Source organism: Hypoxylon trugodes (assembly GCF_022578975.1).
Source record: "Hypoxylon trugodes strain CBS 135444 unplaced genomic scaffold F4822scaffold_2, whole genome shotgun sequence".
Classification (NCBI taxonomy): domain Eukaryota; kingdom Fungi; phylum Ascomycota; class Sordariomycetes; order Xylariales; family Hypoxylaceae; genus Hypoxylon; species Hypoxylon trugodes.
Genome location: NW_026250017.1, coordinates 2,541,540 through 2,557,877, shown reverse-complemented (window position 1 = coordinate 2,557,877; position 16,338 = coordinate 2,541,540). Strand labels below are relative to the sequence as shown.

Sequence of the window (16,338 nt, the reverse complement as noted above, 5' to 3'; positions counted from 1 at the left end):
TGGAACCTGTCCCCCCTGAGCTGATGTGCCGAATCTTGTCGGATCAATGCATCGAGTTACACCGGACGATGTGTGTGAGTCGGGGAGGAATTCGTCTTATTCCCCCCCATATTACTAGACCAAAGGCTATTAGTTAGGCCTTAGGATTATACCTTAGATTAATGTTTCTATCGTGTGTAGCTGAATCGTTGATAGTATCATAGCTGAATCCCACCAATGCCTAATGTATGTTCCGAGGGTTTCATAACATGATGTTCTGGGGCATTACATATTCCTTGGCCAGATAAGGCGACCATCTCAATGTTGAGCTAATAGCCTTGTTGATGTTATGTTAGGTCTAGTTTGGGCCATGCTGAGCGAGTGAAGTGGGTGAAGAACCTTAGCACAACCATCAATACCGCCGTTGTCTCTTGAAAATGGTTAATCGTTGTTAGGTGTAATAACGTTTATGGCTTGAAACAGAGTTTCTATTGGAGGTGCCAGATAAGTAATAACGATTCGATGATTTGCTTCCTCGTCAGATATTATGTCAAGGCGCAATTACACTACAAGACCGTCGAAACAGAACATGGGATTTTTCCATCATTCCAACCCTCAACAAAGTCCGTGACACCGTAATGTCAGCCAAAACTCCCATAGACTTTTTTATTTCAGATCTGTCGTCTCATCAAAGTACACCCTCTTAAAGTTTGGTGTCCGTGGCATCGAGAAACCGCCAGGTTATTCTATTCAGGCTCCAACATAAGGAGATGCCTAGGTTACGATGCTATGAACATGATTTCGTCCGTATTATGAAGTATAATTCCTCAACAACTCCATGCCTTAGGCTCTCGAGCCTCCCATTTGCCGTCTATAAGATGAGAACTTATCCCAGATAGCATTCGACGGTAAGAATGGTTTCCGGATCATAACCCAACCCCCCTTAGACATACATCCATCTATCAAAAAACCCGTCAAGCATTTTATAGATCATGATATGCGTTAGAGCATCCCATTGCATATTTCTATTTCTCTTCAACAGAGATCTTCGATAGAACCTCCGCGAGTTTCATTCGTTTACTTCAAATACACACCCCTATTTTCTATCCTACACATCTTATACCCAAGCAAACCAATATGATGCAACAGAACATCTCCAAAGGGCATACTTTCGTATGGGAAGTCGAATTTGCGATCGCCTGCTGGGTGCTTTTCGCTACCGCCAGTGGCCTCATGCTCATCTCCGTTGTGCGCTGCTGTGCAAGCGGCGTAGTTTTTGAAGAAGATACGCGGCACAGACGACGACATGAAGATAACACAGTTCCCGACGAGCGGACCAGACTTACGGAAGAGAACCTTGAGTATCTCGCTGATGATGAACTGAGCCCCGATGAAGAATATCCTCAGGGGTATGGGTCGACGTTCGCGTCGGAGAGCCCACCGCTATTGAATCCTAATGCATGGGATATGGTGTGATGGGTTGGCTTCATGGTAAGTGATGATATGTATTCGGGGATTATCTTTTACTGATTTGTGTCGGGCAGATGTGCCTAGAAAACCATCAGCTCGAATGCTTGGAGCTGGTTTCAACCCAGATCTGTTCGCAGATGGGATTGACTATGGGTTTAGATGGGCATCAAAAAAAGGGTACATTTTCAGCCTTTTTCTTCAAAATCACCTCAGAAATATGATACGGCCAAAAAAGGTGCAGGAGTTTAATGGTCTAGAATAGTTCCCGGGGTACTGCTTTCAGAGTTGATGGGAGTTGAGGAGTTCGCCTCGATCCTACCTTTCAATGACCACATTATCTTTACTAAACAGCTTATGAATAGCCGATCTGTCGGGGTGGAAGTGATTCATGTTTTTTTTAAGGTAACGGCTGGAAAATTGCCGGAGTATTTGAGCGTTGTGAGAGATCGTGTATTCGATGATCTCGGCGATGTTCAATGGTGGAAGTCACGACATGAACGGGGATCGCGATCTAAGAGGATTTAGGACGCAATTTCATTTGGAAGCTACCTTTAAGTTATGAAATATATTTTATTGCCGTGGGAATGGCATTGCATGGCAATTGTGTCTCCAGCATTTTACACGATGGTTTTCCATCGTCCTGGATGCTTCGATGATGAGTGACAACCAACCCCTACGTATCTCAACTAGGTAATATATAATGATTATTTCACGCTATCGGCAACCTGAACATGCCTAATATCGAGATAGAAGGTATTTAATGGGCTCTAAAATATACTATTGCCCTTATACAGGCGCAATATGGGAGTACTTTGGTTACAGAACTGAATAGTAAACGGCTCTAAATACTCAGTAGCGGTATGAACACCCTTGACACGATGCCTTCAAGCCCCATTTACTCTGGTTTAATACTCTGACTACACGTCTTACTGTCTGTGTGGCTCCTCTTTGTTATTATTGCCTAGTATTACAAGTAAATATGGATAACACCCCACGAGTCTCTGAGCGAAGCATCGTTCCCATATAGTGGAAGAGAGGGCTCAGTATGAGTGCAACTTGGAATAGGTTATGCAAACAATCACTTCAACAATATTAATGTGAATGAGAAACACATTCGAGAGAGCTAAGGCAACTATATTCTAGTTGGGATCAATGTCGTTGCTGTGCGGTACTGATAAGCTCAAGTTGCAACGGCATCTGTACAATTCTCGGGCCTCTTGGTTATCCGCGTGCGAGCGCAAAACCCAGGCGAATTATATCTACTCCTTAATATTATGCTAATTATTTAGAACATAATTAGTAAATATTTCTCTTAAGGTTACCATTTATTTGCTTTTCATCCGAGCCCATCTCATTTCGATCTCATTTCGACCGTGCCATCGCATAGCGACGAGACCGTCCAAGAAGTGTGGCTCACTAAAGTAGGCTAGGATTGAATTTACACAAATCATTGGGTATATAAAAGGTGAATCGTTCGCTACTTAGGACAACATGTTTAGGTATCGATCATGGATTAGACCAAGGGCCTTATACTACAACAAGTCAATATGGGCATCCATTGCTAGCTTCTCATCAGGCATTTACACCTAAGTACTCTGCAAGTGTAGGTTCCAAATCGCGAATAATCATATGCGGGCCAATGGGAAGAAATGTTGGAATTGCAGGCTGGATATTTGGAGAGTAAGCTACCATTGCCAGAATCGATCAGGGCGAGGCATTCTGCCTTGGAATCCAGGCCTTGAGTCTGGGTAAAAGAGCACAAGTAGGATGTCCTTGGATATTCAATGCCTCGGGCCGACAAGAACTGCACTATGCAGCTTCTATTGAAAGCCTACAGCAGTCGAATACGATAGCCTTACTTTCAAGTAAGGGCTGTGACGGTAATGGGATGTTAGTTGGAGACTACGTACTCGTATTTAGTAAGGCAGCAAATGACGATGGAGGATAATTTCGATTTCCCGAGGCTAGGCACTATTTTTTGAGGTTGCCTCTACCTAGGCTTGGTTATATCTGGGCCTGTGATAAAGTCGAAATTGTCCTTCTCGTAACTAGTTCGACACCTTAGGTAACGTGTGGTTACCCAAAAACATTCGCCCATTCATGGTTGGTTCCGCCTGCTTATTCCCGGGGGTGCTATTGGTGGAACATGGTCCCTTGTTACCTGGGATCGTCGAGGCAGGCTGTCGAGAGCCGTTGGACGGAAAGAATTCGGTAATGGGGCGATAATGCCCGATAGGAGCCGGGAATAAATAGTGGCCTCGAGACCTTGAAAGTTCTCCTCGTCCGATCCATCAGGAACCATCTGATTCGTAAGCTAACAGCAATCTCGGGCCGTCCGGCCGACTTTTCTTAAGGCGCACACTCTTTCCCATGTTCTGGTCGGCCGGGCGTTGGCGTGTAATTATTAGACAAGTGTATGGTACGCTGTTACACGTATGCTCGGCTCCGCCTTCTCTGGTCCATGGTTTTGCAGTTTTTGGTCCCTAACGGAGCCGCACGAGAGATTACTGTACCGTAGCGTACTTTCTTTCTTGCTGCACGTATGGTATGTACACATACGAAGAAATGGAGAAATGACAGACCGTACTTTTGCATTAGATTCACTCCCCCCCTTTTTTCTATCCCGCCCACCGAGAGATGCGGATCATAGCCACCAATCAGTCCTTGGCGCCAAATCTACGCAAATCCGGATTCGGCAATGAGAGGTCGGGAGTTGCGGGCTCTGACAGGTTTGTACCACCGAGGTAGCCATGGCTCTCCATGACCCTCGCGGAGACAACGTACTACCTATCTAACCCGGGAATGAGTCACTCAACTCTGGGTAATTTGGATAAGGGGATGTAGTTTGCGGCTGATGTGAGCAAGAAGGAGGTGACCCTTCGGTGATCATGTGCTCAACATATCCTGCGGTGAGCGAGGTGGGATAGGTTGCAACGCACAAGTGCTTACATGTATTTCGGGATTATTCGTAAAAAAAAAAGAAGAGAGATGGACGTTATTTCATGTCGCCAAGGGGAAATTATTGAACATTTGGATCGGTAGATGGTACTTGGCAGCGGCACAGTCCCTCGCAATATTTCCATCGTGGGACCATGTGTTGTTGTATTAGTGACGAAAGTGACGAAGATCTTGAATTATTCGAATTTCTAGAAATGTACGTACCTATACCTACATATGCAAGCACGTGTCCATGAACCCAATTGCAAGAGAAAGATATAAAAAGAAGAAGAGGAAAAGGAACTAAAGGGACCAAAGGGAGATTGGGTATGAGCACTAATCTTAGATAGGAAGTACATAGACAAATAAACTTTTGATATACATTTGCTAAATCGTTGAAATATGACAGCTCACAAAAAGAAGTTTGTGATGGAACCAGGATCATCCCAGGCCCCCCTGCTGGATCGTCCCGTGCCATCTTGAACGTTGGGAAGCTTCCAGGCCCTGGTCCCAACCAACGTGGTCAGAGCTTAAGCTTAGGTTAGCTTAGTGTTAGCTTAGGTACCTAACCCACTTACGAAAGCCCTGGGAGCCCTGGAGCTTGGAGAAGCTTGGGCCAGCACATCGACCGGGGCCTAGAACCTGGTCCCTTGGCGCGCAATTGACTTCTTAAATTCGACCAAAACGGGTTAAGATCATATACACCATTACCTAATTAAGTAAGATTTTCCGTTGATTTTCGATTGACTACCGTCATATTTTCGCCTCTGACACCTTTCTGAACGGGACTCGCTCCGTGGCCAATTCGATTCGATTTGATTTGATTTTGTAGAGACAGTTAACCAGGCCCTAAAGTAAAATTTTCTTTTCGCAACTTGCTTTCTGCAAGCCGAGGAAAAAAAAAATTGGTGTATCGAAACCCAATGCCCCTCCGCCACATCGCTATCCCCTCATCGCCGGGGCGTATTCCTCCTAGGTGCCCGACCTACGCCCTTGCAAACCGCATCCAGTCGAAACTGCAGCAGGAATTACTTGCTTGGAAAGCTTCGCCGGTTGCCCCGCCTCCCGTTCCCGCCTTGATCTCCTTTACACCCGCGCCTACGTATACCCTCGGTCGACGGCAGACCGAGCCTCTATCCACCGAGGAGCTTGCGCGCCTACGTGCCCCACTGCGCGTTCTCCAGTCTCGTAGCGGCGACGCCGATGATAAGGTCAATGGCAACGACAAGGCATTCGCTTTCACACCCGAAGTCCTCCACGCGCCCCGCGGCGGTCTTGCGACGTACCATGGTCCAGGACAAGTTGTTTTGTGGCCGGTAATCGACTTGCGATCACCATTACATACACATTTCGGCGTTCGCGAATATACGTGTTTGCTGGAGAAAACGACGATCGCGACACTACGGCGGCTGTACGGCATTGAGGGATTCACGACGTCAAATCCGGGGGTGTGGGTGCGGCATTCGGGGACTGAAGAGAGAAAGGTATCGGCTCTAGGTGTACATCTTCGGCGACATGTCACGGGTCTCGGTGTTGCTATCAACTTTGGTATGCCAGTTGCTGGACCCGAAGATGTTAATCCATGGGCCCGTATCATAGCATGTGGGCTAGGCGATAAAGGTGTTACGAGTGTAGCAGCACAACTTAAATCGCCTAGCACACCTCGCGGTGAAGATATTGCTACGGCATGGGTCGCTGAATTTGCTACTCGTCTGGAGATACATGACAATACGGATGGCGGCCTTGCTGTTGAGCAACATAACTGGGATCGCCTCGAGACGGAACTCCAGATTGGTCGAGAAAGCCAAGACTATATCGAAGCTCGAGAATTGCTGACGTAATTGGTACCACCACGTTCTCGAACCTCTATCGTCTACACAAAACCTCACTTCCTCCAATGCCATTACGTGAGTTCATCACGTGCCTCGGAGCTGGAGCAATGGATTACGGACATCTCTTTGGGAATGATTATTCTATAATGAAAAGAATCTCCTTAGAAATCCCGTCCCACGACTTAAGACCGGGCCTAGCTGTTTCATCATCTGCAGATTACCACGGCCTACTCTACACTGGTCGTGACGTGAGAGGCTGCGCTCCACCCACGCGTCGGCGTATACGCAACACCCCAACGTACCTATCCAGCCACCCCAAAAGCCAAGAGAGTCAAAAGTCCGCAGAGAACTCGGCATCCTACGAGCGAGCGGTTCCAGCCATCATCCGCCCGCAATATTGTTGTCCGGCTGACCGGTTCGCGGCTTTGCGATTCGAAAAGGCAATGGTGATGTATCAGATTCAGGGGGCTATGTAATATGCAGCGTTCCGCTGCCGAGATCGGCGTGACCGTGACCAGCTAGGCAGGTAGAAGAAGTACGCACTCACTTCGTAACATAACATACATAAAACGTACCGGTATATGTATTATGTATGTATATACATACAGTATACATTGAGATAGCGGAGCGGCAAAGTGCAGCTTGGAAATCAGAAAAGACAACGTGGCTTGCCGTCCTAAGGTATCCACCTAAATTTCTTGCTTGCCTACATGTACTTCATGAAAGTACCTAGGTATTTACTTACCTAGCAGCGGATTTGATGAAAATGAGTTGGTGGTCTTCTATACCATAATCAAGTCATTGCCGGCTAATAAATGTCACATATAGAACTTAATACACCAAAGAAAAGATATTTTGAATGAAGATATCGTATTAATTTTAGCTGGATTTATATCAACTTAATCCGCGTCCAGCCTCGTCGATTCGTTTCAGGGCAGCGGGAATAAACGTGACCTAATTCTTGCTGCTCTTGTGTCCATATTAAGTACCAAACTCATTTGTGGATCCCGTTTCTTATATTAGGATGCCGCGGGGGACCACGCCTCATTATTTCGTCTCAGTGGTATAAATACGTACCAGGTCGTAGTAGTAGGAATGACCTCGTATCTCGCAGTCTTTCATTACCAAGTAACGCCATGGGGGTGAAGTAAATGGGAAGTGCTGCCGACCCTAAACGGAAGAATGCTCATCGAACCAGGAGGAAAACACCCTCTCTAACCCCTGTTCTCTTTTTTGATGACCGCGCAATGCTCGCTACTCCGTTTCCGGCCACCACCTTTTCCATGTGGTATTTCTTCATCCGCATCGGGCCTGTACATCTCAGGCTGAAAATTCATATTGTTATAGTGCGCGACATTGAAATGACTATTCTTGAAAGTATTAGTTGTGAAAGAAGGTTCATGGAAGCTACTCGTCTCTACTAGGTCGGGAAAGTTGTATTTGCTGAAGCGCAAAGGGTGAACTGTCATAGGCGTCGTGGGTTGCTGATGCGGTGGGCTTGGCTGTTGAGGCGGAGGTGCAGCCGGCAGCCCTTCTGTATAACCTTGCGGCATCCATGGCGATTGCGGAGAAGGGGCGTAAGGATCTGTCATAGGAGATGGCGCAGTTGGAGAACCCAAAGGAGACATCTCGGGAGCAGCAAAACCAGGTATCAAGGCCAATGCGCTCATATCTACCGAGTAATCTTGAAGCGGAGGCATTGTGCTCTCGATCTCGTGGTGGTGCGTAAAGGAGGTTGCCCGGTTGATTGACAAAGTAGTAGGTGCGGGCGGAATAGGTGCAGCTTGAATCACTGAATCGCGATACAAGATATCGTAGTGACCTGGGCGATATAAAAGGTAGATGATAGGTCCTAATAAGGATGGATCTTGACCGTTGGCCTCCTCTGGCATCCGATGTACATTAACTTCCACACCTTCACTCCGGTCTAGGTAGGCGATCTCGAGCACGATGTTCGCTGGCTTCAGTAGGACGTCGTGGAGTAGCACTACACCAATGTGGTCAATCTCCCTGTCGATCGGCATGATAGTATCTTGGACGTAGCCCTCGACACCACCGGTTATCCAAGGTTCATATTGAGCATAGTTGCCCTTCAACCATGAAGACGCAAGCAAGCGCTGGTGGTAAACGATGGACTGCGACAACTCGGGGTTGTTGAACTTTTCTATTACGAACGGCATAGCATCTTGTCCAGCGGACATAGCATTGGCGATCGCATTAAATAGGTCGAATGTTACGGAAACCATATCCTCGAACAGCCAAGCACTGTGGCCACCGATATTCTCGATAAATTCGTTTAGGCTAGTCACTCGGGCAAGCTCGCCTTGGACTTGATTTATATCGCCGCATCGTACGAGAGTCTCGAAATAAGCGAACGCGATTGCTACAAAGACATCATAAATGTTAACTCAGTTCTTCTACGTGATAGTAATAATGTGGGCGAAAAGAAATCGGAGAAGACCTAAGGGTTAGGCTTGATACTTGGGTTCGTCTTCATGATGGTGGATCGTCGATCGATCAATCAATCAATCAATCTGATCGAAGAGCATCGTAGATAAGGCAATAGACCCAGATCCTAGTTTGGCATGGCTACCTACGCATGAACTGCGGGGTATGGCGTATATGATGCAGGAGGATCATCAAGATGAATAAAATGATAAATGTGTTTAGAAACTTAGAAACTCACCTCGCCAGCCGCAATTACCGTCACCCTGAACGGGGCGGTAATGGGAGTAAGTCTGGGGTAACGCCTACGATATCATCAAGAGTCAATTGGCGGGGTTCGATTTCTAAGGCTTGGATTGGGATCGATTGACTAACCATAGTTTTGGCGACATATATCGGATCTGATTTAGCATACTCCTCGGTAATTACGGTGCTTGGTCTTCTGTCGCCGACCAAAGGACCCTAAATGCGCAGTTGGTATGTGAGCATATACATCATCATTTTTCGGTGAAGACAAAATTGCGATGGGAATAGAATCTGCGTGTGTAACATAGCTGTGCATATGGCGAATGAGAGCGAAGGCAAAGAAGAACATGACGCAAAAAATGCAACGGAATTTTACTAACCTCGAGCTGAGGCTTGAAGTCGCGGGCTGCAGCCTCCTGCTGAGCAAGATCGTTGGGATGTTGTGGCTCCATCTTGATATTGCGACGGTTTTGGTGATGGTGACTATTGTGGTGGGGTATCGAAGAATTGATGTCGGTATTGCTGTATGGAAGATGGCCGGGGTTGTTGTTGGCGGGAGAAATTAGAGAATTGTGGTTATGAAAGATTGGAGATGTGAATAGTTCGGCCGCTGTTGGTCTGCCCGCGATTGCGCCTGCACCGCTAGCACCAGCACCAGCATGCCCTGATCCGAATTGTCCCAGCGGAGTGGGCTGGAAGGCGTATTCGGGGACCTCTGCGTTGGCTATGTGGATTCCATAGGAAGCGTAGGAAGAATACGGGGTGGGTTGAGGCTGGAACATGCCTGTGCCTGGGTTTGACGAGCCAGAGCTTGACCCTGAGCTTGAGAGCTTCGGGTCATGAAAGCTCTAAGCCTTAAGTGTCTTTAGTTTGAGGTAACGGGGGATTGCGTTGTGGTTTTTTCTTTGTCTTTGTCCTTCTTAAAAAGATTATGCGTTTAAGTGCTTCTCTTAGCTTCGGCTTAGAGCTGATAGATTATAGGCTGTTGTGTTGCTCTCGTGCGTGAATTATTAAAGGTTCCCTCTCCGGGCTGTAACCAGCAGCAACAGATGAAGAGAAAAACCTGCGAGGTACGAGAGACCGGGCGGGAAGAAAGAAGGAATCGGCGGAAAAATAGAGAATTATTCTTTAAGTTAAGAGAGAAAAAAGAGGAAGAGCGAAAGGGGGAGGAGAGAGGAAGGAGAGAGAAGAGTAGAAACAGGAGGGGATCCAGAGAGTTGGTAACGGGCGGGCTTTAGTCTAAAAGGAAGATGAGGAACCGAAAATCGATTGATTGATGAAAATGGTTGCCGTTACACCAAGCCAGCGGCAGTAGTACACCTAGTACACAACCCCCTGTCGGATTGCTTATGCGGTACGGTTAGTACATGTGAGTACTACACCATGCAAGTGCGTGTAGGGAAGCTACTTACGACATTGATGTATAGAATATATTTCGTCAGGTACCTATCTCGGTATACATGTAGGGGTAGATATAGTTTACGTGTACATACGTAGTTTGTCTGCCTTCTTTTTCTTGACCTATTACAATCAATGCTAGGTAGTTGTATTATAACCTATATGCCTACCAGCATAGCATACTACATACATTATACATATGATACCTAGGTGAAAGACGGAACAAGACAGGAATAAAGAGGGGAAATTAGCTCTTGTAATATGAAATAACAACGTTACCAACCATATGTATGGATGGATAATTTGTTTTGTAACACCCGCAGCCCCAAAACGGGTTCTTTTTTGATCTACCTAAGGTGAAATCGTGACTGACTTGCGTTGACTAGTAGTATTGGACATACATATATGTATATAGTTGGTTAGGTATGTAGCTCTAGAACATATTTTACCTTACTTATGACAATTGAAATATTCTTCAATTTAACTCTGAGGGATACGTTTTCGAATTGTCAATAGGAACTTCCCGTTTACTTCTCGTCTACCTACCATCCAAAGATATGGTACTTACCCCACCTATACGACATGTACCTACCTAACCTACGTGTAAGTGCCTTAAAAGGATTGTCGGTACATTGCCTATTGCATGGTACTTTGATTTTTACTCCGTACCTAGCTCGCATAACAGAGCTTGCAGGTAGAAACTCCTTACGAAGCTTGTCCCTATAGGACGCGAAGAGGCCGCTAGAGATAGAGAGCATATGTAATATGTAATTGCTGGCCTATCCAATCTATCTGCAATATGTAAGAAGACAAAGTCCACGACTTACATGTGCAGGAAGAACCTAGACCCCTGAGAGCCTAAGCAAGCCAGTAACCAGCAGCCCTGGCCCCCGGGGGGTGGGTTGGCGGGTTGGTTCTAGGGGAGGGGTCTGGGGGGAGGTTACCTAGAAAGTCCCCTGTAAATTAAAATAAAGGTCTGTGCACCCGCACTAGTCAGGCCTGACGTCGGTTAGCGATCACAAGTAACGGTACCAAGTAGCACCACATGTCGGACTTGTCATAATAACGAATGAAGCTAGGATCGAAGCTTGAACCTTTTGACTTTCAACTATCTTTTTTACCTTTCTTCCTGCATGTATGGATAGCTGGGGGTTAACTTTTCTATGTAATTGTACATATTCCTAGGTAATGCAATGTACATTACATCCTGATATCCCATCCCACATCGAATGGAGATCCCTCTCGACTTGTTATCCCAAGAAATCCCAATCTCCATCCACTTCTCTGCCGTCAGCCAGCCCTAACTTCGGGAACCTAGCAACTTACATACATGCTTTCTATCTTGGTATTATTATTTGATTATTTTTATTATTCATAGTAGCATTCCTGGTATTTCGTAGTATTCCCATCCTTCTTTACCCCCCTCCTCTACGGTATTTGAGAGGCGAAAGATCGACGGACAAGATTCCCATGTTGAATCATATTCCTCGACTTTATACATACACTATTGAAATTTCTTCATGACCTTACGTTCTATCCGCATACATATACCATGTCTACTCATGTAGGTATCGTCAAGACTTGCCCAGCTGGATGCCTGATACCTGGGTGGACGAGTAACTACCTAACGTACGTAAGGCCTCGCTTCGTGTTGTATACGACCAACAACCTGGATACCTAGGGACTTACCTAGCTATTCAGCATTACTAGGTACTATACTCAATACAGGCTAAAGAGCGACGACCAGCCAAGGAATATGAACCCTACGCTACTACTAACTACCTAGACTAACAGAGGTGAGGTGAGGAATTGTTGGGCGCTGACTCTTATCCTTCTACTGTTTAGATATCGTGACTAGGTATTATCATGATCCTCAGTCAGCGCATCATTTGCATCATATGAGCTGCAAAAAGTTGCTAGTTATCAGCTAACACCAACTCATCGACACCACGACTCCACGATAATAATGATTATTATGTCCGGCTGACAAGTTGAGCTGGGCCAAAATAGTAATCCCGAATTCGGAATCTCAACAATTGGTTGTTAAAATTCGACTTATCAAAACCAAGAAGCATCGTCTCCTTACATACCTAGGTACACTAACACCGGACGCTCTAAAAACGATATGATACGATACCAATATAGGATGAGGATGAGGATGTACCGCGGCCGTACTCCGGTTCACCTTTGTTATGTATGACCGTGGGCTGAGGCAGAATCCTTCACACCTTAAAACCCGAGGGTTCATCCAGATCTTTCCTTACCCCAGACTGGTGCTTACGATGGATGCGGCACCAGACTGCGATGGGTAAGGTATACTAAATAAGCCAAGACTACTACGTACCTAAATATTATGCTATTGTCATGCTCATGGGAAACAGGGATGAGATGAGTGAGCAGCACCACTATTGCACGACATCGTGAACTTCATATGGCCTCAAAAGAGAGCGTGGGCTTAGTAGCGGCATCGTAGCGCTTTGTCTAATCCTCATCCGACCCTAGGCTTTCCAACGGATCATTCGATTCAATTTGGCCACAAAACCGGCACCACGGCACAGGCGATAAACTAGCTCTGGCCTCGGCGCTGATTCAAGAATCAAGTTTCTCCGGCGCAAAAAGGAAATCTCCAGCGGCTGATGCGTTACAGATTTTCCCATCCGGATAGAAGCGCAAAATTGAACAAACAAGCTGGCAAACTACGGCAGTAAGGCACGTCATTTGGCCGCAACTATACCCGCGGAATACTTAAGCAATAGAGTGCTACAGTGGGCGATACACCACGTCTATGCGTATGCTATCGGTCCATCAACCCACCTGGAGTAATACCTATGTGCTAGAGATGCATGGGTCGGGGTATGTGTTGGTAACACGGTGCACACCAACGCAGCGCAGAGCACAAGAAAAAAAAAAACACCCACTGTAGCACAGCATCACAAGCAAAGAGACCCTAAGTATTATTGATGTCGTCCTCTACAACACTTGAGTATGAAAGATCTACCTACCAATTCGCGCAATATTCTGCGCCGTAGGCTTTTTGAAGGTAAACATAATTCATGCTCAGGTCAGCCTCATCTAAGTGCGTGAGAAGAGCTTGCCAAATACCCAGGTAGCTAGGTAACTAACGGATTACCTAGGTAGGTAGTGATTCGTACAGCAAAGCTGGTAAGCAAGGGTACTGGTTTCTAGTGGACAATTAACCGAGATACAAAAATGATAGAAAATATCAAAGGCGATCAGGTAGGATTCTGAGTTGTTATATCTTGCTCTTAAGAGGATTCAACTAATACCCTTAGGGCTGAAAAGACGGTGTGAGATGAAGTCATCTACATACGTCTTCATACATACGTTGTCCCTCAACGAGAATACTCCGGTGATCGCCCAAAACTGGACAAAGGAAGGTTGAGATTGACGATGAGCGTAGATATATCAACCTAACATGGTGGCCTCCTGCCCGCCATTGTGTCTTATATATGTATGTATGTAGGTCGTAACGAAATTCTCACTCTCGTATCTCATTTCCACCTGTCGAAGGATCGTGGATGAACTCCAACTTGCGCCAAGCTCTATTACTACTATGTTCTGGTTTTGACCCCGCCTTTCCTCCGCCACCACGATATGGTACTGGATCAATCTAAGACTTACATGGGAATGGACAGGCACCAATATGTACGCCAAGGACTAACAGGGCGAAAAGGGGGTTGAAATGTTTGGTAGAATATGTCGCTACCATCAAGTAAAAGTCCCTTCATACATCTGTCAGTTTTTAATGTTCCATCATCGTTTAGTATTACTGATTGCTTTCCAGGTATCGTCAATCCTTTTTTCTGAGCTAGTGGGAAGACACCGGCAATAATTACTCCTGCAAGGGCTGTTCGTGAACCACCCAAAGGGTCCGGGATTCCTTCCAGAATACCTACCTAGCTGGGTAGTCTTACTTGCATATACGTCTACAACTTATTTACTTCCACTTATTACTTATTGTTCATACCAATCCTAGCTAGCGTCGAGATTTCAAGGGTTATTGACAGCGCACGAGACGCCCGCAATATCGATTGAGCTCGAGTTTCACGTCTCCCTGTTAAACCCGACGGCGGTGGGAAAAAGAGATCCTTCACTGGTTAGCCCGGAATGGACCTGTGATTCTATGCTGGAATGACAGTCCCTCACTTGCGCCAAAGTCACCCACCCTCAGGCAATAGTAACACATTTCGAAGTACCGCGATATGTGGCTCCTATACATTGAGATTACGGCTACCGTTATTGTGATTCGTCGGATTTCATTCAATCTAATACTACGGCTACCACGCTTCGGCTTCCACTCAAAGTCCTCGGGGACTATTCCGCAGTCGGCAGTGTCCTAGTGTATCCGGAACTCTCGGATGAGAAGCACCTATTTCATTACCACATGTGTTAAGTGTTAAGGATACCAGGACCTGACAAATGAGCTACGGAGTTAAGGAGAATGATGGCGGTTTCCTCCTATCTTTGTTCTCCTGTCGCCTTTCTGCCGAATGTATTTGCTATACGGAACTAATGTAAATCTTCTGACAACATCACCCGTGCCGCCACGCCTGGACTGGGAGCCGGAACTAGTTGTGGGGGACCATGGAAGTCCCCAGATTTGCCGTGAAATCTGCACATAATCAATGAGATCGACATCCGTTCTTCAACACAGAATTAGGATGGTTTAATTAGGGCCCTCATTGGTTATGGCTAGCACTATGAGCTCGTCGTACAATTCCCCATAACTGGGTAATTGAAGCACAATGAGCTTTTTTGCTCCTATTTTGCAAATCTGTGTACGCGCATAGCTACGCGGCCTCCCACAATCCCTCGTGCGTGAGATTTAGATCGCACAACCCCAACGACGTCTGTCAGTTTTTTTTTTCTCTGCTGTGCGCTCTTGTCACGTACGACTTGCTTAGGCACTTAGTGTTACTACATGTGCTCGCGCCATCCGACCATACAGCTATCTAGTAATGTGTATTATCTGTACACAAGTGTTTTCGGATGGAGCTTACATGTTCAGCTGAAGCTGGATATGATTACATACATGGCGCTGAAATTTGTTGGTTCCAAAAGGAATGATGCATTCCCTTTTCGAACGAGCTAAGTCCAGATCTAGGGGAACGCCTCGAAAACGAAGACTTTTCAAACTACGTTTACTCGCCACGATCTAAGCTCCAGTAACCCTTATTACTCCGTAAAATATTTATTATTCTATGTCATTAATATTATTTTTCTATTTCGAACTCCAGTTATATTTCGACAAGGAATATGGACAATTCAGCACAGGAACAACAATATGCGGACAGGGCCAGGCTGGCCCACGGGAACTTGCAGAAAATCGCGATATGTGTTACGCCAAGCCGGTGAAAATACATACTCTCAAGACAAACCAACGGCCGCAAATGAAGCAACATCCACCTGGTTGTCTTACCTCCTGCAAATAGACACGAAAGTGACGAGCTTCATACAAACCAGAACATCTTCCTAGTCTCACTACATCACGACGAGGACGCGGCGATGCCCGTTGCGACCTGTCACGTAGGTCAAGATGAGTTAGGAGATGGATCTCCCGATAGTTCCCTTTCATCTACAATTCACATTATACTGGTTCCCACTCGGCATACCTCATTCGTCAGTCTCGACTTTCCCTGCAGCCATCCCGCAGCGAGGAGTCGACGCCCTGGGAAAAAAACTGTCCATCCATATCCCATTTCCCAACCAATCTCCTACCCCCCCCAGTAAGTTACTTTCCAGTAATTAGGAAGCAGTAATTCTTCGCCCTGGCCCTCCATTACACCCACCTATTACTTTACAAAAAGGAAAAGATCTTTTAGCGTCTGTGGCCCAGCAAAACACGGCACACAACTCAGGACCAAAGCACGCCCATTTCATCCAAGAAAATTCCCGAAACAACTACATACCCTTGAGGTTGCTAGCGCGAGACACGTTGCACTCGCTTCCGGGCCGCTCTACCCACCGCAGCCGTTTCGACAGCCGCGTTCGCTGATCTTCTGGGTCGCCG

At 46.3% G+C, this 16,338-nt stretch overlaps 3 protein-coding genes across 3 annotated transcripts; 2 read left to right on the top strand and 1 right to left on the bottom strand.

Annotated features, from left to right (window-relative positions):
• Positions 1-1,116: 1,116 nt before the first annotated feature.
• Positions 1,117-1,496, top strand: F4822DRAFT_441438 (uncharacterized protein; the record flags this gene model as incomplete). The annotated part of the gene is made up of 1 exon (XM_051462867.1): positions 1,117-1,496. The coding sequence occupies one exon, from the start codon at positions 1,117-1,119 to the stop codon at positions 1,453-1,455; it is 339 nt and encodes a 112-aa protein (XP_051318267.1). The 3' UTR covers positions 1,456-1,496.
• A 3,590-nt stretch (positions 1,497-5,086) lies between these two features.
• Positions 5,087-6,293, top strand: F4822DRAFT_130790 (uncharacterized protein). The gene has a single exon (XM_051452707.1). It carries the CDS (start codon positions 5,310-5,312, stop codon positions 6,225-6,227), a length of 918 nt encoding a protein of 305 aa, XP_051318266.1. The 5' UTR covers positions 5,087-5,309; the 3' UTR covers positions 6,228-6,293.
• Positions 6,294-7,068: 775 nt separating this feature from the next.
• F4822DRAFT_391223 (cysteine proteinase) lies at positions 7,069-10,209 on the bottom strand. Its single transcript, XM_051457103.1, has 4 exons — positions 9,290-10,209; positions 9,039-9,125; positions 8,905-8,968; positions 7,069-8,601 (listed from the first exon to the last, which is right to left on the bottom strand). Exons 1-4 carry the CDS (start codon positions 9,689-9,691, stop codon positions 7,433-7,435), a joined length of 1,722 nt encoding a protein of 573 aa, XP_051318265.1. The 5' UTR covers positions 9,692-10,209; the 3' UTR covers positions 7,069-7,432.
• Positions 10,210-16,338: the final 6,129 nt, after the last annotated feature.

Coding starts and splice junctions, on each gene's coding strand:
- F4822DRAFT_130790 (XM_051452707.1), top strand. CDS start 5,310: ATGCCCCTCCGCCACATCGCTATCCCCTCATCGCCGGGGCGTATTCCT.
- F4822DRAFT_391223 (XM_051457103.1), bottom strand. CDS start 9,691: ATGTTCCAGCCTCAACCCACCCCGTATTCTTCCTACGCTTCCTATGGA. Junction 9,126..9,289: donor ACTTCAAGCCTCAGCTCGAG/GTTAGTAAAATT, acceptor CTGCGCATTTAG/GGTCCTTTGGTCGGCGACAG. Junction 8,602..8,904: donor CGGTAATTGCGGCTGGCGAG/GTGAGTTTCTAA, acceptor ATGTCTTTGTAG/CAATCGCGTTCGCTTATTTC.